The sequence below is a fragment of the Cutaneotrichosporon cavernicola genome (assembly GCF_030864355.1).
Source record: "Cutaneotrichosporon cavernicola HIS019 DNA, chromosome: 5".
Taxonomy (NCBI): domain Eukaryota; kingdom Fungi; phylum Basidiomycota; class Tremellomycetes; order Trichosporonales; family Trichosporonaceae; genus Cutaneotrichosporon; species Cutaneotrichosporon cavernicola.
The window spans coordinates 1414327-1436977 of record NC_083397.1 but is presented as its reverse complement, the minus strand read 5'-3'; the positions used below and the strand labels follow the sequence as shown (position 1 = coordinate 1436977).

General features: G+C 58.2%; 7 protein-coding genes across 7 annotated transcripts; 6 read left to right on the top strand and 1 right to left on the bottom strand.

The window, feature by feature from the left end:
• Positions 1-280: 280 nt before the first annotated feature.
• SGS1 (uncharacterized protein) lies at positions 281-4403 on the top strand (the record flags this gene model as incomplete). Its single annotated transcript, XM_060601753.1, has 18 exons — positions 281-370; positions 405-459; positions 500-651; positions 687-829; positions 864-1329; positions 1516-1552; positions 1595-1636; positions 1671-2005; positions 2042-2054; positions 2089-2495; positions 2535-2574; positions 2613-2708; positions 2745-3253; positions 3334-3753; positions 3792-3849; positions 3886-3935; positions 3999-4090; positions 4214-4403. The coding sequence occupies 18 exons, from the start codon at positions 281-283 to the stop codon at positions 4401-4403; spliced, it is 3195 nt and encodes a 1064-aa protein (XP_060458216.1).
• Positions 4404-7837: 3434 nt separating this feature from the next.
• CcaverHIS019_0505780 (uncharacterized protein) lies at positions 7838-11209 on the top strand (the record flags this gene model as incomplete). The annotated part of the gene is made up of 3 exons (XM_060601752.1): positions 7838-7883; positions 8067-9149; positions 9441-11209. The coding sequence occupies 3 exons, from the start codon at positions 7838-7840 to the stop codon at positions 11207-11209; spliced, it is 2898 nt and encodes a 965-aa protein (XP_060458215.1).
• Positions 11210-12588: 1379 nt separating this feature from the next.
• On the top strand, positions 12589-12851 carry CcaverHIS019_0505770 (uncharacterized protein; the record flags this gene model as incomplete). The annotated part of the gene is made up of 2 exons (XM_060601751.1): positions 12589-12594; positions 12630-12851. The coding sequence occupies 2 exons, from the start codon at positions 12589-12591 to the stop codon at positions 12849-12851; spliced, it is 228 nt and encodes a 75-aa protein (XP_060458214.1).
• Positions 12852-12932: 81 nt separating this feature from the next.
• Positions 12933-15693, top strand: CcaverHIS019_0505760 (uncharacterized protein; the record flags this gene model as incomplete). The annotated part of the gene is made up of 5 exons (XM_060601750.1): positions 12933-13616; positions 13655-13899; positions 13934-14189; positions 14288-15428; positions 15464-15693. 5 exons carry the CDS (start codon positions 12933-12935, stop codon positions 15691-15693), a joined length of 2556 nt encoding a protein of 851 aa, XP_060458213.1.
• Positions 15694-16079: 386 nt separating this feature from the next.
• Positions 16080-18734, bottom strand: CcaverHIS019_0505750 (uncharacterized protein; the record flags this gene model as incomplete). Its single annotated transcript, XM_060601749.1, has 4 exons — positions 16080-16840; positions 16873-17655; positions 17723-18221; positions 18333-18734. The coding sequence occupies 4 exons, from the start codon at positions 18732-18734 to the stop codon at positions 16080-16082; spliced, it is 2445 nt and encodes an 814-aa protein (XP_060458212.1).
• A 1041-nt stretch (positions 18735-19775) lies between these two features.
• ZRC1 (uncharacterized protein) lies at positions 19776-21509 on the top strand (the record flags this gene model as incomplete). The annotated part of the gene is made up of 7 exons (XM_060601748.1): positions 19776-19841; positions 19874-19938; positions 19971-20155; positions 20190-20270; positions 20305-20875; positions 20912-20956; positions 20996-21509. 7 exons carry the CDS (start codon positions 19776-19778, stop codon positions 21507-21509), a joined length of 1527 nt encoding a protein of 508 aa, XP_060458211.1.
• Positions 21510-21886: 377 nt separating this feature from the next.
• On the top strand, positions 21887-22611 carry CcaverHIS019_0505730 (uncharacterized protein; the record flags this gene model as incomplete). Its single annotated transcript, XM_060601747.1, has 3 exons — positions 21887-21966; positions 22426-22524; positions 22557-22611. 3 exons carry the CDS (start codon positions 21887-21889, stop codon positions 22609-22611), a joined length of 234 nt encoding a protein of 77 aa, XP_060458210.1.
• Positions 22612-22651: the final 40 nt, after the last annotated feature.

The window sequence follows — 22651 nt, the reverse complement described above, 5'->3', positions numbered from 1 at the left end:
GTATGGTCATGGTGACAGCCTTGAACGGGTGTGCCGGCGCCACACCCGATAACGCCGCCGATGAGTGGCTCTGTGCGGACCTGAGCGGATGTTTGGTTCCGAGTCCTGTCAACCAACCGATCTGGCACCTGATAATTGCCACCCAACGCGTCGCGTTTGACTTGGTTCGGCAACATCGCAACATCGCAACATCGCAACATCGCATCACTCAAAACATTACTGCTCACATGCTAAACTCTTAGCACCAAAGACACCTCCTTCTCCCCCTTCCCTCATCAACATGGCACCACTCGCCCCGAGAAACAACCTCGACGCTCTGCGTAACAGAGTGACGTCGTATACGCCCACATCACTAGCTACGGGCGCCAAGGTGAGCTCCCAGGTCTGCAAGCCACTAACAGCAGCCTGCGTTCCAACTCGCTCGGCCACCAGACCTCTCAGGGATGAAGGAAGGCGGGCGTGAGTCAGCTTGTTGTGCGACATTATGGGCTGACGACAGTCGTCAAAGTCCCTCCGCATTCGGCGCCTGTAAGGCGGCCGGCATCACGCCAACCGTCCCCAACTGCCGCTGCGACAGCGCCTGTTAGGATCACCATCAACACGTCACAGATTAGCGCACCTTCCCCGAGGTACAGCTCTAAGCTTGACCAGGTACGTCGAGAGCTTTGCACACCTGCTCACTCCAGCTCCCCGTCGAGATGATCAAGGCCATGCTCATCAAGCAGATGGAGGATAAGATGGTCCTCATGGAGAAGCGAGAGCGGTTATTAGAAGGCGACCCCGATCCAGACCTCATCGGGGAAGACGCAGACCTTATCAAAGCGCAGATGTGAGCTACCGGCCGGTTGTTAGCTGACTGTCAGCAACCTGCTAACGTCGCGCATTGCAGAGATCAAGAGCGCAATAGCCGCGCGAGGCTCGCACGATCCGTCTAGCAGTAACACAAGCATATCCCACATTTTGACACCGACACATACTCCCCGCAGCCACCATGCTGACCCATCATTCACAATATCCCAACCACTACGTCCGCAGCCCCGGCTTCAACCAGAGGCGGGGCCGTCGCGACGCATGCTAGTGCCGGAAAGCAGTCCGCCTCCAGACATCGACGAGAGAGATATCGAAATGGCTGAGGAAGGTGATTGGGACGAGCCGCCCGAGGATCGTCCCCGTACCCCACCCCGACGCATCGCACCATTGCGCAAGGCGGCTTCGGGTGTCGTTGTAGACCGCGCCGCTGCCCTCGCCGAGTTCGAGGGCGTCGATGTCCACATGCTCGACTCGTCACCGCCACAGTCTCCAGAACGGCCGATTAGAGCTGAAGCGTCGGTCAGTCGACCCGTTCAACGAGCCCCCGCAATGTCTTCCCCCATGGGACCGACCCCGACACAAGCGCCGCCACCCAGGTCGGCACAGCTGTCAGTTGTAAAACCGCGAGAGAGGCACGATTGGACCCTAGAGATCCATCAGAAACTCCGCCAAGTGTTCAAGATCAACATGTTCCGCACTAACCAGGAAGACGCGATCAATGCGACAATGGCAGGAAAGGATGGTAAGCTGACTCGTCTTGCGAGCGACCGATGCTGACCCCGAGTGTTTGTCCTCATGCCGACGGGTGGTGGCAAGAGTTTGACATGTGAACCATTATCTCAAACGCACTAACCTGGCAGATCAACTCCCCGCAATCTGCGTCATGGGTGAGACGAGAGGAGTGACCTTTGTCATCTCGCCTCTCATCTCCTTGATCAACGACCAGACGCGTCACCTGGCCAAGCGGGGCATCCCGGCGATTGCGTACACTGGCGACATGACTGCAGCCGACAAGCAGCTAGCCCACACTGAGCTCTCTCAACGTGAACCGCACACCAAGGTTGTGTACGTCACGCCGGAGATGATGAGCAAGGGCGGCCGCATCAAGGGCATCATCCGCGATCTTATCCGATACAACCGCCTAGCTCGGTTTGTCGTCGACGAGGCGCACTGTGTGAGCGCGTGGGGACACGACGTGAGTTTCGACAGAAGTTCATGTGCTAACATCTAGTTTCGCGACGACTGTACGCACCGCCAGACTATTGCAGCTAACGCCAGATCTCAAGCTGGACCTCTTACGCAAGGATTATCCTAACGTTCCCATCATGGCCCTCACAGCTACCGCAGCAGAGAAGGTGCAGGCGGATATCAAGAATGTCCTCAGCTTCAAAAGGGACTATGTCCAGATCCAGCAGTCCTTCAACCGGCCCAACCTGTACTATGAGGTACGGCCCAAGCTGAAGAAGGTCATGAACGAGATCGCTTCGTTCATCGCGGTTCAGCCACCGGGCGCGAGCGGCATCATCTACTGCTCTTCGCGTGAGAAGTGTGAAGTCCTCGCCAAGGAGTTGCGAGACAACCACAGCATCCAGGCGTGGCACTACCACGCCGGCATGTCTAAGGGAGACCGCCGCAAGGTGCAAGAAGGATGGCAAGACCACAAGTTTGCCGTGATTGTGGCAACGGTGCGTAGCCTGTGTGTGAGCATTTGGGCTAACCTGCAGATTGCGTTCGGCATGGGCATCGACAAGCCGGACGTGCGATGTAAGTGTTGAACGTGACGGAGATGCTCACTGGCACAGATGTGATTCACCACTCGCTCCCGCGGTCGCTTGAGGGCTACTACCAAGAAACGGGCCGGGCTGGACGAGACGGGGATCCAGCGAACTGCATCCTCTGTGAGTAATGCGTGCCAGCCATGCTGACCCACGCAGTCTACGGATATGGCGACTCCAGGAGTGTCATGCAGCTCATCGACCGCGACAAGGATCTCAATCCTCAGCAGAAGGAGCGACAGAAGAATGCCATGCGTGAGGTCTTGCGGTTCTGCACCAACAAGACGGACTGTCGTCGCAGCCAGGTCCTGGCGTTCTTCAATGAGGAGTTCGACAGAGACAAATGTCAACAAACCTGCGATGTGTGCGCCAACCTCGATAAGAGCAAGATCCAAGTCAAGGACGTCACCGACGCCGCTAAGTTAGTCATCACGATGATGAAGGAGTTCGGATCCAAGGATCGGATCACCCTTCTCAACGCTGTCGACTGCTTCCGTGGGACAAATGGCAACACGGACAAAGGTCTGGGCCAGAATCCTCACTTTGGTGTTGGCAAGGACTGGGACCGTACAGAGGCTGAGCGCCTCATTCAGAATCTCTTGCTCGAAAGAGCCCTGGACGAGTTTCATACCACAAACGGTGCAGGGTGGAATAACACGTACCTCAAGGTGAGTGACCTTGTGGCCAGTGCCTTGGGTTCCCGTCGGCGTCTATATGGTCCAAAACTTCAGAGCTAACGACGCCGCAGTTGGGCAAGGACGCCAGCGCCTTCTTGAAAGGGCACAAGAAGTTGTCGATGGACTTCCGAGAGGCGTCCCCAAAGAAGCCTCGCGCAACCAAAGGAACCACAGCCCGTAACTCTATAGAAGGGCAGGCACGCCTCGTCCCTCTGGCGCAAAGAAACAAGTCGAGCAAGACGGGTAGGGAGCTGTCACGGAAGCGGTCTCGCCAGGAGGTCTTAGAGGATGGGCAGGACTTTGTTGGCAGCGACGACGGCCCGGACTGGGACCCAATTGAGGACGCCGATGGCAGAGACGGAGACGACAGAGGCATTCAGGTCCTCGGTCAGGTCAGCGGGAGCCCTCCCAAGCGGCCTCGGCGTTCAAGAGCGGGAGCGGAGAGTGCGTCTGAGCAATGCTTGGAAGGATTGCGCAAGCTGCGTGCCAAGGTGCGTTTCTGGAATGTCATCGAGCACTAACCTTGCAGAAGGCCCTGCAGCTGCCTGATGAAACGCTGCAGACCATTGCCGCAATGATGCCGTCTAGTAGGATTTGCCCGTTCAGGATGTGCTGATCGTCAGACATGCCAGCGTTGTACGAGGTCGAAGGCCTGTCGCGGAAACAAGCAGACGTACGTAGATACGCGATTAGTCGTCGCACTCGCCCTGTACGATAGAATTACGCTAACATTAAGTTGTATGGTACCAAGATCCTTGGAGTTACCACAAATTTCGTTCAAGATCATCGAGCTCAGGAAGCGCCAAATGCTCCGGCTCCTGCCCGACGGTGAGTGAAGGGGATCTGGAGGGGCGGCAAGTGGCGGAATAGTTTTGGAGCATGGCGGATGAACGGGCTGACGTATGATGACTGAATTGCAGGGGAGAGGAAAGGAGCTGACGACCTGTGCAGGACCCTGGCATCTAATGTCGCCACTGGAAGAAGAATTGGAGTGGGAGCAGGCGGGTCCACACTCTCAAACCTGAACGCGTACGCCTATCAAGGTGAGACGGGGAATGTGCCAATGCGACGGGCAGCTGCCGCGACAGCTGGGCGGATGGCGTTGGCCCAGCCGGGATCATCTAGTGGCCCGCGCTTTTAAAGTGGGTCGATCGCATGTATTGGTCAGTGTGGAGTAAGTGTCTGGGGTAGCCTGGAAGATTGCCATGCCGCGTGTCAGTGTGGGTAAGTGTGGGTCGGTGTGTCGGAGGTATGCACAAGTGGAAGCAGGGTGAATGGGTAGGGAAGAGAGGGGGCGTGATGAACCGAACATCTGGACCGATCTAATGTGGCGCTTTGTAGGGGTTATCGCACACATGGTCATGACGAGCCTCGACATGACATGACCATGGGACAATGGGTCGGCGCGTCAAAAGTGATCAAAACGTTTGGTGGGCTTGGTGTTAGTCAAGGGAGCGTGAGGGGGTCATGAAATGACCGCGTCTTGATCAAGTTCAAGTATTACTCATTGTGGCCAGTGGCAGCGTTTCATCCCACGAGACTGCGGCACAGCCTGCATGGGGAATGGATGCTGTAGACCCAAAACTACTAATACTAGAACCCGCCCGGTGGCTAACGGGCCAAGGCGCTGCTAGTCCGGAGTCTGGAATCGGAGGCAATGCCCAGAAAGTCTTGCAGGCATTCCGGGGTTCTGTGGAGCGTTACAGTGTGATAATCTCAGGGCACCAAGAGGTCTGGGGCTGTGTGGTGTGGGGATGCAGATTTGTGCATTCTTAGGGGGGTCAAGAGGGGATCTCGGTCTTTTGACAAGATCCTAGATATGCGAGGTCAAGCCATCCAGGTGCGCAGGTTGTTGAAAAAGGGCAGGAAGGAACCCTGGTGACATGCGAGAAGACGTTTGCTCTTCCCATTGATTTCAAGTAGGGAACGCTGGTGAACATGGTCTACAAAGTGATTAGTTGGGATTGTGATTGTGATCGGTGGGAACGGTCAACTGGTGAGCTGGTGAACTCGAGTGCATCCGAGAGACAATGGCTGCGTCGCCGAGTGCAATGCAGTGTACTGTAGCGTTAGAGTTGTGTTGTACTAGTTGTCCAATCTCAGGCCAGGCCCTTTCACCATCCCTCCCCACCAATGTGTGCGACTACACTAACCATCTGCAGCTCTGATGCTCCTGAACAATACAGGCCGAGATCTGCGCCGATGGATTATGTGTTTAGGCTCTAGGCACTCGGACACTCGGACACTCGGATGGTTGCCTAGTGGTAAGGAGATGGGGAGCGAGGCCGCCGGAATCGGCAAACATGACAAGGTTGGAACTGCGTGCATGGCGGGCCAGGCCCAGAAGACAGTGCTACTGGGGACACTGACAATGACGTCGACGCCAGGCGTCGACGCTACGGTTCCTGCTAATCGAATCCTACAGTAGTGCGAGGAACAGGAACAGAGCGAGTTTGTACAAAACCCAACGAATGCTACTACTACTACGACGACAACTCGACTCTCTGCCCTTTGATCCCTTCCCAATGCATGGTCAAAGCGTAATTGAGCGGCTAGAAAGGGTTCTAGAACTCGACAGGTCTAGGTGAGGCGTAGGTGCAGTGTCGGCTAACATCCGCATCCGCGGCACTCCCTGCTCTTGCTCTTGCTCTTGCTCTTGCTCTCACCTTGCACGACATGGCCCTGCCGCGCGGGACGGTGCCGTACAGCGGGGTATGTAGGGTTTCCAGGGCGGGTGCCATGATGGACGCGTCGAACCGGCTGCATTCCATTGCATGTTAGCTCTAGTGTATTTACTATAATGGCAAGGTTCCAACTCTATGCATGTTTGGTGCGTGAGCAAGACGCAGGAACGATGTAGAGAGGTGCGCCACGGCACGGCGTTGCACTGGATGGATGGATTGGACGGGTATTTTGATCACTTGAACACAGTCAAGTTTTGACGTTGGTTTGAACAGAGGCGTTGGCACGTATTAGCGGGATGCTGCGGTATGCACTAGCGGGATGTTCCCAACTGTATCCTCTGGTCTCTGGCCTGTGGCCTGTGGCCTGTCGCCTTCTAACCTTTGGGCTTTTAGCTCTCTCTCGTAGTTGACAGTTTGTAGCTTGCTCGCTTCAGGCTGCGCGTCCTTATTCGGCACGCACGTTGTCCATCCACCAGTCCACCAGTCCACTTTCAACGTCGCACCGCAGTTTTGTCTCTGATCCGCGCAAGGCAAGCCGATCCGCGTCCCCGTTCAAAAAGTCGCGACACACGGGGAACAACAACGACGTCAGAGGCGGTGAGACCCGAGACATTAGTACATGACATGTGGCTTTCTTGGTGGGCGCCACACTGTAGCATGTATTAGATGTTAGATGAACAATGTGTGCGTTGGGGTATATATGCATCCCGTTACAATTGAGTGGCCCGAGGATTCGGGGGGACGGGGGAGGGACGGGGGGACGGGGACGGGGATGCGGAAGCGGGTTGCTGAGTGGCTTGTGGCTTGCCAACTGTACAGTAGAGTGAAGAGAGAAGAGAGCAGAGAGCAGAGAGCAGAGGGCAGAGGGCAGAGAGGGTTGAAAGGCCAAACGCCACGACTCGGAACGTTACCCAGCTTTTTCGATCATTAGGTTGAACACTGCCAACCAGAGTTTGAACTAGACCCTAAACAACCCTAACCCCCTGAATGACCACCCCGCTTCCCTGCAAACCAACGTTCCCATCATCAGACCCTGGGGGTCTGTTCCTGAATGATTGATTATCCTGAGAGCAGAGTGTTTTCCCTGTTACCCTCATGCCCTCATCATCCCTTATCCTGTGTGGTCCCCCTTCTTATCCCCCCTCTCCACCCCTGTCGGAAGGGAAGGAGCCATTGCAGCCACCGTTGAATCCACTCCCTTCCCTCCCCTCCCCACCGCCCCTCCTCCCCTCCTCCCCTCCTTCCCTTTGCTACTACCTGTGGCTGTGGCGATCGCATCGGTCGCTAACCCAGTAACACTCTTTCCAACTAGACCACTTCACTGACAGTTGCTTCGCACTTGGACTCCACATCAAAGCACACACCGGTCCCCTTCCTTCCTCCCTTCCTACTCTCCTACTCTCCTCCTCCTCCTACTCCTCCTACTCCTCAACCTCTCGCGCCGCCCCCTCTCTCCTTCCTCACCCGCTCATCCCCGCACTCCCGACCAAATCCCATCTTGGACCGTCTTGGATCCTCACTTGTTCCATTCTTTCTTCCAACTCGCTCATCGACTCTTTGCGATTCCTCACCAACTCACTTTTCTACTTGAAGTAGCCGTCTCTCTTCAACGCCTGCTTGACTATTGGTGTCTTGGGTTGAACGACGCGTAAACCGCAAACCGCAAACGGCGAACAATCTATCCCAAAGTGACAAACAGCCAGACATCACGTCGGTCACCCACGAATCCTCCCCCCACCATCCGCCGATCCGCCGATCCGCGCCATATGGTGCACGGCCATCGTTACAATTCAACACTCAACTTTATCATTCTACTTGAACGTCAATGATCAAGAACATGTCACTAACAGTCATCTCGGAGCCAAGCAGCACACATACTGTACCATCAATGATGACCAACAGCGGTACATCATCCCGGCATTCAAGAGGTGGTTCCTGTAAGTATATCTTCCTCTTACCTCTTGTGCCCTTCCCGTCCATGCCTTCCTTGCCCTACCTACCTGTCGTACCGCTGTCACTGAGAGCCCCCCTCACATCTCTGTGCCACGTCTGTTGGTACAATTTCCGGCAATGATCATACCATGTCCATTGTAAGAGACGACACGCTGACGCCTCTTTAGGGATGAGCGACAACCACCAGCCCATCTGGTCTGGACACGACGACGACAACGCCCCCTCGTCCAGTAGCACTTGCCTCCGACCACCAAACGCAGACAACCTCCGACCTACCTCGTTCGGACGCGCCGACCAAACCCTCCTCGCCCCCCCACCCCCTTCCACTCTCGACTACGCCCGTTCCACATCCATCCGCGTCATTGCCATGGGGGGAGCCGCGTCCCGCAGCAGGGTATCCATGGATGCCCTTCCCGCAGACGACTCGGACCGTGACTCGCCGTCGTCCTCCACAGCCTCCCTTGCCGTTGTCAATGCAGAGCGACCACCACCCGTTCAACCATATATGGACAAGGCGCCACCACCCTCTGTCATTGTCGGCGGCGGTCCACACTCTGTCGGCCTCGGCCTCCCAACGTTTGTCGGAGACACTGGCAGGCCAGACTGGCCTGTCGTGCGTGACATTGCCGACGAGATCGACTCGGACATGGAGGAGGACCACGACGGCGACCAACACGAAATGGACTCGTACCAGTCTGGGTACCGCGCCCCCGTCGATGCGACCTTGCGCTCAATGCGTGGCGTCGTTGCCCTTGGTGATGGCTGGGCGAGTGGAGCCACCCCATCACGGAAAAAGCGGTGGTTCCGGCGTAACAAGTTTGAGCAGCCATGCCAAGCAGAAGACGACCCGCTCGCACTGTGGAATGTGCCTCTATCCCCGACGACCCCTGCGGTGGCACATGAGTCGGCAACAGCTTCAGCCCCAGCCACCGACCCTAATGCTAAATGGTGGCGTTCTCGGCGAAACCTTTTCATGTCACAGAAGAACATTGCTTCGCACCGAGAAGGGTCACCAGCAACAACTCATGCCCTAAATGCTCCGGCATCTCCGTCTGAAACACGCACCAATGTTAGCCCAGCACCAGCACCAGCAGCAAAGCAAAGCAGGCCAAGCTGGGTCAATCGCAGCAGACTTCACTTTGGCTCCATGGTTGACCTTGGCCGACACGACAAGCGCAAGGGGAGCCCAAGTAGTGGTGCGGTTCACGCTTGGTCTTCAACCACAGCCACCGCCCCGAGCTCGGGCCTCGGTGGGCCAGGTCCAGGCCCAACTACGGCGGACACGTTGACAACGTCAAAGACAAAATCATTTGCACGACACAGTATGGGAGGACTTGTTCGTAACAAGGCCCGTCCACACCCATTAGAGTTGTCTCAACAAAAGGATAGGGCAGCAGCCAGTTCGCAACCCGTCCTCCCATCCGCTTCAACTTCCCAACCATCATTCTTCCCTTCACCTAGTCTTGAGCACCCTTTGCTCAGGATGTCATATGCTCGATCGGAGAGTCACCTCGCTGGTAGTGGCGTACCAATCTCACCAGGCATTCCGCCACCTCGCCCTGTCGTTGAGAATGGTTCCCTGAAAGGTACCAACATGCCAACTTGGCGGCCCCCTATCATGTCACCAACCACACTCGTCGAAGTCGAAGAAGAGGAAGAGGAGGACGACCTGTTACGACCCCCACTCAAGCGGACCGCGACCTTTGGTGACGACGACGACCCCCAGCCCCTTCAGACCCAGCAGGCGACCCGCCCCGCCCCTGTGGTTTCGAAGGCGCCCCACCTCTACACTGTCGAGGGCTCTCCACCTCAAGCAACGCAGCGTACGCTTTCCTTCAACGAGTCGACAAACGAGTCCGCAAAGGCGAACGCGTCATTCCTCGGCCGCATCAAGAACGTCCTCAGCCGTAGTGGCCGCAAGAACAACTCTGCGTCTAGCAGCAAGGGCATCACTTCCGTTCAAGCCATGACGGCGTCCCCCTCTCCCGAGTCACCACGAAGCTGCCTTTCAGAGCAACCTCTTCCCACTACTCCCACTCGCGCGTCACTCCTTCCCCCACCCCGGTCCTTTGGCCACAAGGGGGGTTTTTCCCAGCCGCCACGTCGCCGCTCGCGGTTATGGAGCCTCTCCACCCGTGACGAGGGTGGCGGTGGCCAGAACCTCGGGCTCGCCACCAAGGCGTCTTCAAAGCTCTCTGCCAACGTAGACAAGCGCAGCTACCGCGTATCCAAGCACGTGGTTGAGAGCATGATTAACCTGTCGCCCAGCAACAATGCGGACACTTTTGGCCGTGGCAGTTCGGCGTCGTCCAACGCATCGCCCAACCTGAATGATCCACGTCGCACATCGTGGACGCCTGGTGCGACCGCGATCCGTACGAGCGACGATGACGACATGACCGATGCCAAGACTGACCGACGCCTTAGTCGCGTGAGCCTGCGGAGGTTCAAGTCGCAGAGCAAGCAGCGCCCTGGCTTGGGGTCCGTGTTCCCGCGCCCACCTGACTCGGTTGACCATCCACCTTCGCTTCACTGGGCGTTCCCCGGCTCGTACTCGACGCCGATGCTGCACAAGTTTGGCGGCTCTACGCTCAGTCTTGCCCTCGATATCAGCTCGACGACCAACAACGGCATGTCGCTCGACGATATCGAGGAGTCGCCCGTCTCGCCGACTCGCCACTCGACATGCAACGTTGGTCGCGTCAGCCCTGGGACGCAGCGCGAGCGCGCCCTCTCAGCGACTCTGACGTCGCTCACAGCCCGTAGCACGAGCCTGAGCGCTGATCCTTCCGCCATCCTCCAAGACATCCCTAAGACTGCGCGCGGCGGCCGCAACTCGATTCCTGTCAACATTGACAACCTGACAAACTCGAGCGACAGCCTCTCCCTTCCTGTCAACAGCACTGTCAACTTTCCGTTACCTCCTTCGAGCTCTGGCGACCTCAGCTCGCCTGACGCCGACCACATTGAGCAGCTGCGTACACCCCAGGACCGGACTGGGTACGACTACTACCGCGAGCGCGACGAGGCGAGCGACTCGTCGGGTTCGAACAGATCGGGCCTCTCGCGCCGCCTGCGTAAAGCCCCCAGCTGGTCGACATGCAAGACTAGCCCAGGCACGTCGCTGACCCCGATCGCGACGCCGACGTCGACAAAGTCTGGCGAGCAGCAGCAGAGCTCGTACCACAGTGCCCGGGGAAGCTTTTCATCGTCGCTCCTCGTCGACGCAGCAGCCGCTGCTGATGACAATGCGGCCGCATACATGGTCAAGGCCGCGGTCATTGCCCCGCGCCATTCGATTGTAGCTTAACATCATTTGCCGAGTACTTGAATCCGAACGTTAACGTTATTTGTCATAGGTATACTGGACATGTACTACTAGTATCTGCACGACTGAGCAAAAGGAGCAGAGACCACTCTCATTTGAGTATTGCAGCGAGATTTCCAACAGACACTGATACTGTGCCACGCCTCTCGGAGGATGCAATGATGTTCCGTAGACCGCGGGTGCGTGTCAGGCCTGACCAGGTCAGTCGAGTCTCGGCATCAGCCTCAGCCTCGGCCTCGGCGCACCCTGCCGTGGGCCCTACAAGCCTCTCAGTCGCCACATCGCCTCAGTCCCCACATCGCCTCAGCCCCCACGTCGCCTCAGCCCCAACATAGAGCCATCGCGTCATGGGAGCAATCCCATCGCGTGTTTCATCTCTTCCTGCATGATCATGGCATATCTCATCCCCTGACAGCTGTCTCCATCCAGTAGTGTTCCTGTGTTTCGGTGCATCAATATTCACCTGTTTCACCCGTCCTGTCAACTGCCAACTTGCCTACTCCAGCCTCCCTCTTGGTCCGTTTCCTGCCCTCATCTTGGTCTCTAGTGCGACATGTTCCAGCACATGGGTTCGGGCATCCTGAACCGCGTCGACCTTGGGGTTCCAGTGCCCCATTTCAGTCATATATTCCAGCACCCGGCCTCCTCTGTTGTCACATATTCCAGTCCCAGGGCACAACACCTCCGTCGTCACCTTGGCACCTCCGCTCCTCTCTCGTGATGGTGCGATCGCCAGATGAAGGCTGCTCTCTCCCTCTGCTCTGACTCTCCCTCTCTGCCTCTCCTGGTGCCGACACTGCCGACACTGCCGACATTCTTACGGTCAACCTACAACTTTACGACAGCGTGACGTGCCGGCATGGTGACATTCGTGCTGGGTTTGCTAAGTTTCTGGGCGAGGCACACATGGAACACTGGTGAAACGCGTGCCTACCCCAACCACAGTTCCAGGCCTTGTACAGTCGAGCAACCCCACCCGTAACTCAACGTCGCACCGGCAGGACCGAGACTGAGCTGGACCCAGTATCTATCTCCGGATATCCCCTGGTCCATGCCAACTGTGGTAAGTCATCCATATGGATGGTAGTTACGGTCAAGTTCTCACCTCGATTAGGACAGTAGCTGTAGATGTATAAAGCAGATCAGAGCTCGGTTGACTCAACCGCCTTCCCCCATACATAACTTCAGCACGTACCACCAGAACTCATTTTGATTCTTCTCTCATCTTTTCTTCACACTCATCTTCCATCGGTCTGACCAAACTCATTCATTCCTCTTTACTCCCACCCCTTGCTCTCAACCCTTCCGCTCACCTCTCATCCACTAACCCACCCACTCACAACCGCCTCAAGAACCCCAACATGCCCGTTCGCTGAACTGCCGAAAGCTCAGCTAATCCCAGCCCAAAGGCAAAGGCAAAGGCAAGGGCAAGGCAAAGGCCAGGAAGGGCGTGACCCGCAAAACCCGCGCCGGCGCTAACAAGACCACTGAGCCCGAGATCCCCAAGTCCCTTGAACGCCCCGAGGAAGGATACTGGGACGACATGGGTGTGTGGCACGAGGGCCGCGGGGAAGGTGACGCCGAGGTGCCGAGCAGTCAGTCGCAGGACCTGTCGGAGAACTGATGTACAGCGAGCTCACGCCCTGCCCAGGTTGAGGTCACCCAGCCTTCCCCGAAGTCGACCACACCTTACGTCCCAACCACCATGCCTTCCCCACCTTTTCTCCCCCAGACATCATCTCGCTCGGATCGCATCAACCTTCCCTCGTCCATGCTTCGTGGTATCGATTACATCACCCCACTCACAGACAACCATAACCTCACCCGCACACGTAAGGTGCTCGGAGAGCTTCCAATTCATCGCTCTCCCCCGACCCCTCCCACTCCACCCTCTGTGCCGACATACTCGACTCGCGTGCGCCGTACGTATGCGGGAGTGCCGCAGGAGGAGCGCCAGCTCCGCCAGATAGTGTACAACCCACATCTTCTCCCATCATCCATCACTAGTCACCACCCAGTGCAGGCTCAGCCACCTGTTCCATGGCGCCCGGTATGGTCGCGCGTCTCTCACTCGGATGACGAGGAGCTGGTTGCACTGGTGGACGACATGCTCACTCCAGAGCCCGAGGAAATCACGCCCCGGAGGCGCTACTGCTCGACCCAGCAGAACGTCGAGGTCGAGAACGGAGACCATGAGGAGTCTGAGCCGGACCTCGACCTTCACAAACCGACTGCCAACATTGCCTCTGACAGAGACGAGGAGATGGAGCCCAGCTTTGACAAGAACCTCTGCGAACCGCGCCGAAGGCGTAAGCTTGCTCGGCATGATCACCAGGGGATGAAGGCCGACTATTACGAGAATGACGGCGAACCTGACTTGTACGGCGAGGTGAGCTCAGTGGATCCCACATTATGCAGCTAACCCAGCGTCTCTTCGCCACCGATTCGCTCGAGTCTCGTAACTGGTCAGAGAACTATGACTATGGTCGCCCTCTCCATCCTCTCACTTCACTGCGTAACGAGTGCAATTATTTCTTACCGCCGCGCACGAAGAGCGATCGCCACCTCTTCGCTCCACGTGACTTCCGCGATATTTTACCAGTCATACTGGAGGAGGACGAGCGCCACCGGCTCAAGTTCACTCAAACTCGGCGCGAGTTCATGTACGGAGAGTGAGTTTTACCGTCGGCCCATCTGACCATTAAGTGCCAAGAATCACAAGAAGGGTAAGAGAAAGGAATCTCCTCGTCGCCGTCGCACCCGGCACGGTCGATCCAGGCACCAGGTGCCCGATGCGCCGCGGCCGATAGGTCGCATCACTGTGCAGGAGCTGCGCGAGCGGTATCAGCTCAACGGGGCTAAGCCGTTCCCTGTCGACTCCCAGCTGATACGTGCTGGCCACCGGGCTTCAGTTGACGCTCGCAAGCCTGCCAAGCAGCGCCATGCCCCCGCTGGTGACCGTGTACGTTTCATACGTCTTCCCGGCGACCCTCGCATCGTCACCCGAGCGACGAGCCTGACGAGAGAATTGAACCCAACACTCAATCAATCTCGACCCAGGTCCCACCCCTGACGCCTGCTGAACGCTTCCACCACAGTACCCCTGGTCGCCTGCTGCTGCGACCCATTCGCGGACGCGCAGCTGGTCGGGCCAACCCTGCTCCTGGGGGCGTTTCGTACCCTCCGTTACCGTTTACCTCAGCCACCCCACCCACTCGCTCAACAGCACACGCAAGCTGCACGTCTACCGGAATCATCGCTCCTGGACGCAACGCTGCCAGCTCCAGCAACGTCTCCCGAGTGATGGACTCTGTCCGCACTGGCGAGCCTACAGGCCGCCGTCGCCAACCGCCTACGACACTTTCCCAGCGTAGCTCCCAGTCGTCGCAGTTGATCAAGCTCTCACCTCCGACTCAGTACGGTCAGCCCGCCCTTGGTTTTTGGAACGGGGAGCAGGACGCCATCCACGATTTCGAGCCTGAAGAGCGTCTGCAGGTGCACACACCGGAACCCGAGGACGTGCCAGAGGACGACCGCATCTTCATCACCATGGACAACGGAGAGGAGATTCTCGTCTCGAACTCAGAGATCGAGGAGTTTATGCTCACGGAGGCTCTCCATGAGATGGCGCAGCCGATGTCCCGCTCATCCTCTCCTCACGACCACATCGAGCAGTTCGGTGACCATGGCTCGGCACCGTCGCTTCAGATGCAGAGCACGCGCCACCCTCTGGAGGAGATCGACCTTCCAGAAGGTGACCAGTTCTCGGGGTTGAACATGACGGCGTACCTGCTGCGGATAGCTGGTCGCGGCCTTCAGGCTCAGCCGCAGAAGACTTCTCGTGAGCTCAAGCTCGACGAGCGCCGCCAGCGCCTGGAGGCCAAACGTCGCGAAGGTGAAACCTCGCCTGCCCAGTCTATCGCCCTATCCTCAGGCTCAACACAGCCCCGCGCCTCACAGCGACAGCCACCCAACCGTTTCTCGCAGCCCCAGCCCAACTTCCTGTCACCCGAACATTACGACCCGACCCGCCCGACCCAGAGCGACCTGTCCATGGTACCGCAGCCGTACCAGAACTTGGCCAAATCGCGCCAGCTCCCGGAACCTGTGCGTGCTTACCGCTCCGTTCCGGAGCCCACGCAGGAAAACTCGTGTCCTCCTCTACGTCGCACCAAGACCGTGAATGCGAACGCCGCCGCTCGTAATTTGTCATCATCTTCACTGGCTAACTCTCAGCCTTCAAGCGTCCCACGCGGCTCAATGCCACGCCGCCCCCCGAGCCCACGCTCGCTGAACGTATCCAGCAGTCAATCGCCAAGGCCGTTCCGGCCTACGCGGCGCTACGTCCCCAACGCCTCCCAAGTCCGCCTCCCCTGCTCGGCGTGCGCATGACCCGCACACGCTCCATGCCCTACCCGCCACAGACCTCGACTGCGTCAACTTCCGAAACGCGGGCCAGACGGTGATGAGTGCGTTGTCCGTGCACCATCTGTGCGCCGTAAAGTCTCCGGCACACCGTTTATCATTTTCCCTCAACTGACAAGATCTGCCTCACAGGCTCAATCTCATCTAATCTAACCCCTGTTGTTTGTATTGACATCAGCCACGCAATGACCAAAACTTCACCCAGCCACAATCACGTCTCTGCCATATTCCGCCGTCCATCTCGCAATCCGTCCACCACGACTGTTCCATCTCACCCATCTCACCTTCTAACCCACTCAGCAGCTCCCTATGTAGCTATGACCATGCCATGCATCGGCATTAGTAGTGTACAGATCTCTCGCTCTTACTGGGTGACATAATATCAGGCGGTGTCTATATGAGGGAATCGATGTGTAGGATTGTCAGGCTAGAGGCCAATCGAGTAGTGCTTGCCGCCGGAGTTGTGCAGCTCGGTCTGACCGATTTTGACGCGGCCAAGCTCCTGCCCGTCGCGTAGAGGCGGCCGGGCCGAGTAATGCGATTCGGTCGGCGACGTCGGGTTCGTGTGCCCGGAGCCATACCGCATGCCCATGTGCATGCTCCCACTAGGCGTCCCGCCAAACTGGGGCACGGTAGGGAGGTACGCCTCGGCGCTCCATTCGTACCACACTTTCTTCGACTTCTGGTCCGTGAGACGCCAGATGTTGACCTCGAGCTCAGCACCAGACGGGAGGTACAGTGGGCTCTTGAGGGGGAAGAAAATGGGGAACCAGCTGAACAGGTCCGGGGACACGCGCGCAATCGTGTCGGGGTGGATCGACAGACCGACGTTGCCGTACAGGTGTGCCTCGAAATATCCAGCAAAGCCGTGGCACGGCGACGCGTGTGGGATGTGGAACGTGCACGTGGTCGAGCGCGTGTTATGGCTGTTGGTGAGGGGCAGACCGGCCTCGTCCAGCATCAGGTCCCAGCGCGGGTGCTCCCATTGCCAGCAGTGCTGGATACGCTCACCGCAGCGTCCGCTCATGCCCGGCGTCTCACCCGACAGGATGTTGGCCTGCTGCATCATGACAACATACGGGATCTCGGCGGCGTTTGCGCTGCGCGACGTCACATCGTGGTGCAGCTTGGAGCTGGCGATGGGCGCGAGGTGCGCGGTGTAGGACGTGGGGATAGACACCGCGCCAGCTGATGTCAGCGTGGTCGAGGGGAAGACGTACGTTTCAGGAAGCGCGTCGCGCCGTCGATGCATTCCGGGCTTAGTTCGTTGTCGCCAAAGCTTCCCAGCAACTCGGAGACGAGGATGTCTGCCAGCTCGGGCACATGCAGGGTGCGCATGTCTCCGAATAAGATCTCGACAGCGTCGCCCCACTCGAGTGCCTTGCGTTCTTGCAGCGTCGTGAACGCGGCTGCGTTCTTCTCGACCGCGTACAGGCGTGCGTCGCGCTCTGCGCGGTCTAATGCGCGCAGGGTCGCTGCGACTAATGGTCCGCGACCTGCGCCCGCGACGACAATAACGAATGGTTCTCCATCTGGTGGCTGTCGCTCCTCGTCCATCACACACTGGAACACGGCCTCCTCGTACTGGTGGTACTTGACGGGATCGCTCTCGAAGACGTCGTAGGTCGCGCTACCCAGGTCGTCCGCGAGTGGCTGCAACGGTGCCTGGAGGTAATCGCCGTAGCCGCCTGCGATCTCTGCAGGGCCCTGGGGCGAGATGTAAGCCGATGCGCCGGCCTGCGATGTGATGTGGCGTAAATATTGTAGATACGCATTCTGTCCGCCGCTGGGGTGTCTCGCGTCGCTTGTGCCCGACAGCACGAACGTTGGCTGGTGCTTGCTCAGCCCCCGGATGAAAGCCTGCGTCGCCTTGCTCAGCACCGGGTAGCCCTTTGCGTTGGGGATGAAGCTGCCAGCTGGCAGCCAGATGCGCTTGACTGGCTCGGCTGCCCAGCGTGCGATCGCGCCCTGGCTCGGCGGTAGTGGATTACTGAGGTCAAGCACTGGTGTCAGTGGCTGTGTTGTTGACGTGTGTTGACGCCGGTGGCGTTTGTTGACAGCGTGACTCACTAACACTCAACCGTGGGTGGTAGCCGCACAACGAGCGAATGCAGTCCCACATCTCCCACGTCGAGCTGGGATCGCCCTGAATCGCGCTGTGCGTGACGGTGCGCTGGGGCACGTTCGAGCTCGCCTGGCTGACGACGCGGCTTGCCGGTGCCGATCCGTTCGGGTCGTTGCCCCCGCCCGTGATGGCACTTAACTGCCCAATGCTCATCTGGTGCTGGTGCATACTCGACGGTCGGGACGACAGCGATAACGACCGGCGGTGATGCCTCTCACCGTGGCCGTTCGTAGGTGCTGGCCCTTGTCCAATAATCTCGAGGGGATCAGAGACGGGGATGCGGATCGACACTTGTGTGTACGCGGACGAGCCGCCCATCTGGAGGAGATTGGAAATGACACGCGCATACGATGGGAGGAAGTCGCGGTTCGCGAGGTTTGGTGCGGGCACGACGAGCACCGGGAGGGAGAGGTAGAGCGCGTGCTGCATCTCAGCGCGGAGGCCCTGCGTGTCAGTGGTGTTCTACGGCCTTGGCGGAAGGCGCTACTGCGCAGGCGGGTCAAAGCCAAGTTAAGCCAAGAAGTGAATCCGGCTCACGGCACCAGGCCCACGCACCAGTTCAGAGTCAAAGCGGATCCCCTCGTCTGGCGAGTCGAGTTCGAGCCAGTCGCTCGCGAGTGCGATGACGCTCTGGCTTTCCTCGAGCCGAGTGATGTTGCACTCGTGGCGGAACAGGCTCGGCTCGCGGCGGAAGAGGTCTGCATCGCGGTCAACATCGCTCGCACGATCCTGCATCGAGCCGTTGTCGTCCTCGTCTTCCATGCCGACAGGACGGAGGCAGAGTCGCTCCCACCGGTCTTGCCAGAGTGCGTTGGCAAGAGGCACACACACGGCATCGTAGTCGGTCTTAGAGACAGTGTGGCCGACGAGTTGCTGGAGTGGGGAAGGGTGGGGGTGAGGCTCGGTGGCGAGAGGAGGGATGTCCTTGGGACGGATGGCGATGGGCAGGCGCGCCATCTTGACGCTTTAAGGGTGGTGCGGAAGCGGCAAGTTGAAGACGAGAGAGGAAGGTTGAGAAGGTTGGAATGTAAAGTGGCGCAGACGAAGATGAGAGCGCGTTGATGAGTCGCGGAGCAGGGGGACCGCGTGTGCAAGTGGAGAATGAATGAGATGAAGAGGATGAAGAGGATAAGAGAGACTTTTGCGTAGAATGTCGAGAATGTCTGGGAACAAGCCCAGACTATTAAACTCAAAAGGTAACAAGGATGTCGACGCGTTTCTAACTGGGATCTTTGCTCTTTCAACTTGACCGGCATATGGCGTATGGAATATGGCATTGGACCTAAACCATCCCAAAGCCCAAAGCAACCTCAACGTCAACCACGCGTCTCCAGGGTAAGTGCAACTTAATAACTCACGTGGGTATCTGTTGGGTTTAGCCCCCTGTCATTAGTGGGGCTAGACCTAGACTACGGTGGTGGTTATAGTACAGATACATAGGACGACACTAATCAATCATCCTTATGCAGTATGTATGAATGACGTGTATTTATTGATGTCATTATCAACTTCCTTGCTAGGTTTGAACCTGAATTGATTGAATAGGTTCAGGAACGTTTGCAGGCTCCTAATCAGGTTAATCAGGTCCGCAAGACGACAGTGGTAATCGGGCTACAGCAGCCACTGCGGTCATTGACACATGTCCGAACTTGGCAATGTGGGAGTAACAATGGCGTAGGGTATCCAAGACCAGTATCAATCATCAACTTTGAGCGCAGTCATTGACCGTGTAACTGTACTCCTCTTCTCATCTGTCAAGATAGAGGACAACAAGATCTATCTCGCAGGATAAGGTAGCGCTGACAACGTTCTTCTCGCTCTCACCTCCACCACATTAGCTCGGCGCACCCTCGCCACCCGTCCGGCCCCCGCCTGGCCCCTCCACCAGCCGGTCTAGTCCGATCAGCCTAGCCGGTCTAGTCCGACCAGCCACCAGTCCTCCCTCATAAGCCTCATCCTAAAGTCTCATCCTACCCTTCCGTCATCTGAACCGCCACCATGGGTCTCTCAAGAGAGGCGAGGATCATCATCCTCCTGGTCATCGACACGGCCTTCTTCTTCCTCGTGCGTCCTTTGTCTGCTCTGCTAACACGCAGGAGCTGATTGTCGGTTATGCAGTCGGCTCGCTCGCTCTTGTCGCAGACTCGTTCCACATGCTCAAGTACGACCACATCCCTGCGCCGCTGACGTTAGCGATGTCCTCTCCCTCATTGTCGCGCTGTACACGATCAAGCTGGCTACCAGCCCCTCGAGCTCGGCCAACAGCTATGGCTGGCAGCGTGCCGAAATTCTTGGTGCGCTGATCAACGGTGTCTTCCTTATTGCGCTGTGTGCGTCCATCGGCGTCGAGGCCGTGGGTCGTCTCATCTCTCCTCCCGGTGAATACTGGTCCTCTAACCCGCTGACGGCCAGAGATCACCAACCCCAAGCTTATCGTTGGCGTCGGTACCGCTGGCCTCATTAGCAACATGGTCGGCCTGTTCCTCTTCCACGGTGAGTTTATGCGCCTCTCTCGACCTAACGGTAGACCACGGGCATGGACACGGGCATGACCACGGCCACGACCACGGCGCCATTACTCTGCCGACTGACGATGACGAGCCTCTCCAACCTGAGGCGATGCCGATTCAGCGTCGGAGATCCGACAGCCTCACCTTCCCTTACCAACATCCCGCGGAGACGCGCGCTCAGATCATCGAGGCTGCTCGTTTCGGTGCGTCTTACGACGGTGATGTCTACACCGGGTCGCCTCTCCCCACGCACCACCGCACGTCGAACGCCAGTAGACGTCGTTCGCGGCCCTTGGCTGCTCTCAAGGCACCGCAGCCTGGCACCAACGAAACCATGGCGCCACCGCCGCGCGAGGTGGTCGCCTCGTCGTCTACACCCTCGACTGACAACACTGCTGTCGACGAACCCGTGTCCCCCAAGACTATCCCTCCTACGAAGCACGCTGCTGACGCTGACGCTGCCGAGCGCGGCAACGGCCACGACCACGACCACGACCACGACCACAAGCCAGCCAAGGCGCCGACCAGCGGCCACGCGCATGGGGCGATGAACATGCGCGGTGTCTTCTTGCACGTTTTGGGCGATGCGTGAGTCACCTTCGGCCGATCCTGCTAACGCTCAAGCCTCGGCAACGTTGGTGTCATCTCGGCCGGTCTCGTCATCTGGTTGTGAGTCGGCCGACTTGCCCGCAATCCGTCTAATGCCAGCTTTGAGGGGAGCTGGACCCTGCTCTTCGACCCGGCCGTCTCGTTGCTCATCACCTGCATCATCTTCAGCTCGGCGATGCCGCTCGTGCGCTCAGCGTCCAAGATCCTGATGCAGGGCGTGCCCGAGCACGTCTCGCTCGATAGCGTCCGTGACTCGATCAACAGCGTCGACGGCGTCGTGAGTGTGCACGACCTTCACGTGTGGCAGCTCTCTGAGACCACCACGGTCGCGTCTGTCCACGTCATGATCGAACCCGACAAGGACTACATGGAGGTGGCGAACAATATCCGCAAGGAGCTGCACGCGCACGGCATCCACAGCGTCACGATCCAGCCCGAGTTCTACAACGGCTCCGAGACCAGGTCCGACTCGGGCGACGAGGGCAACGCTTGCCTCATACGCTGCCCACCCGAGTTGTGCGCTGCCGACACGTGCTGCCCGCCCAGCCAGCCCCGTACTCCCCGCCTCGACAACGTCGCCGAGGGTGACGAGGGGTCGAGCCCCTCGCACTAGTATCCGTGCCATACCACAACCCACTAGAGTCTTGTACGAAAGCGTAGAACCCATTGCGAGATTCAAACGATGCATTCATTGAGTGTGATGGGTATTGTATCAGCAACCCAGCTCACCTGCCTCATCAGAACTGTCATCTCATGCACTCGCTACTGCTGCTTTTGATTTTGTATGCATGTATGCATTAAGATACTGATTGATGTTGAAAGCAAATGATGACGGAATTGAACCGCCACACAGCCCAGACCGCCTAACACCGCCCAATCTGCCTCCGCTCTCACCCATGCTCCCACCCGGCTCACCGCAGGTATCGCCCAGCCTACCAGGACGTTCGAGTTGGACATTGCCGACCCCGAACCCCACAACACACCAGCACCATGGCCGCGTCGACCACCGCCTCCGAGACCGAGATGAAGGCGAACCGCCTCCCCCTGGGCTGGCGTGACCAGTGCTCTTCGTGCGTGTCGTCTGGGCGCTACACCTCCCCACACTCCATCTCTCCACCCCTCCGTCCGTCCTACCTCGGACCTACCAACGGCACCAGGGGACTATGCATCGACGCAGTCGCTGGCTAGACTATCTCCGGGCTGTCGCTGTCTGCGTGTTGCGCGCCACTGCTTGCTGTTCCGCTGGCCGACCGCGGGTGTTCGCCCGCTCTCCCGCTCTTGTGTATCAGCAGAATGGCTGGTTTGAAGGGCTCGGAGAGGTGATGCTTGCGGACTTGATTGTCTGCCCAGACACGGCGCAAGGCGGGCAGGTTGCGATGCAGACACGGCTTCAACAAGTGGAATGGCGGACTGGCGTGCTGCTGCGTATCATGCCGTTCACCAACAGCCAGTTCCGCGCATAACTCCGTCACAATGCCCCGTCGCGCACTTGTTCCCATACCCTAATAGCTAGCAGCCGCTGACCTCAGCCTCCTCATCCCCCTGAACATCTGCCGCCACAAGAACGACTACCTGACATGGAAGTGCGATGACGAGAGGCACAGCTACGAGAAGTGCCAGTACGACGAGTGCGTCACTCCCATTTCGGCGCTGACAACAGCTACGTGCGCCGCATGAAGGATCTCGTCAAGCAGAAGCGCGAGGCAGACGAGTAGAGCGGCAGCATGCATACGGATACCCAGTGTGGGCGGATTT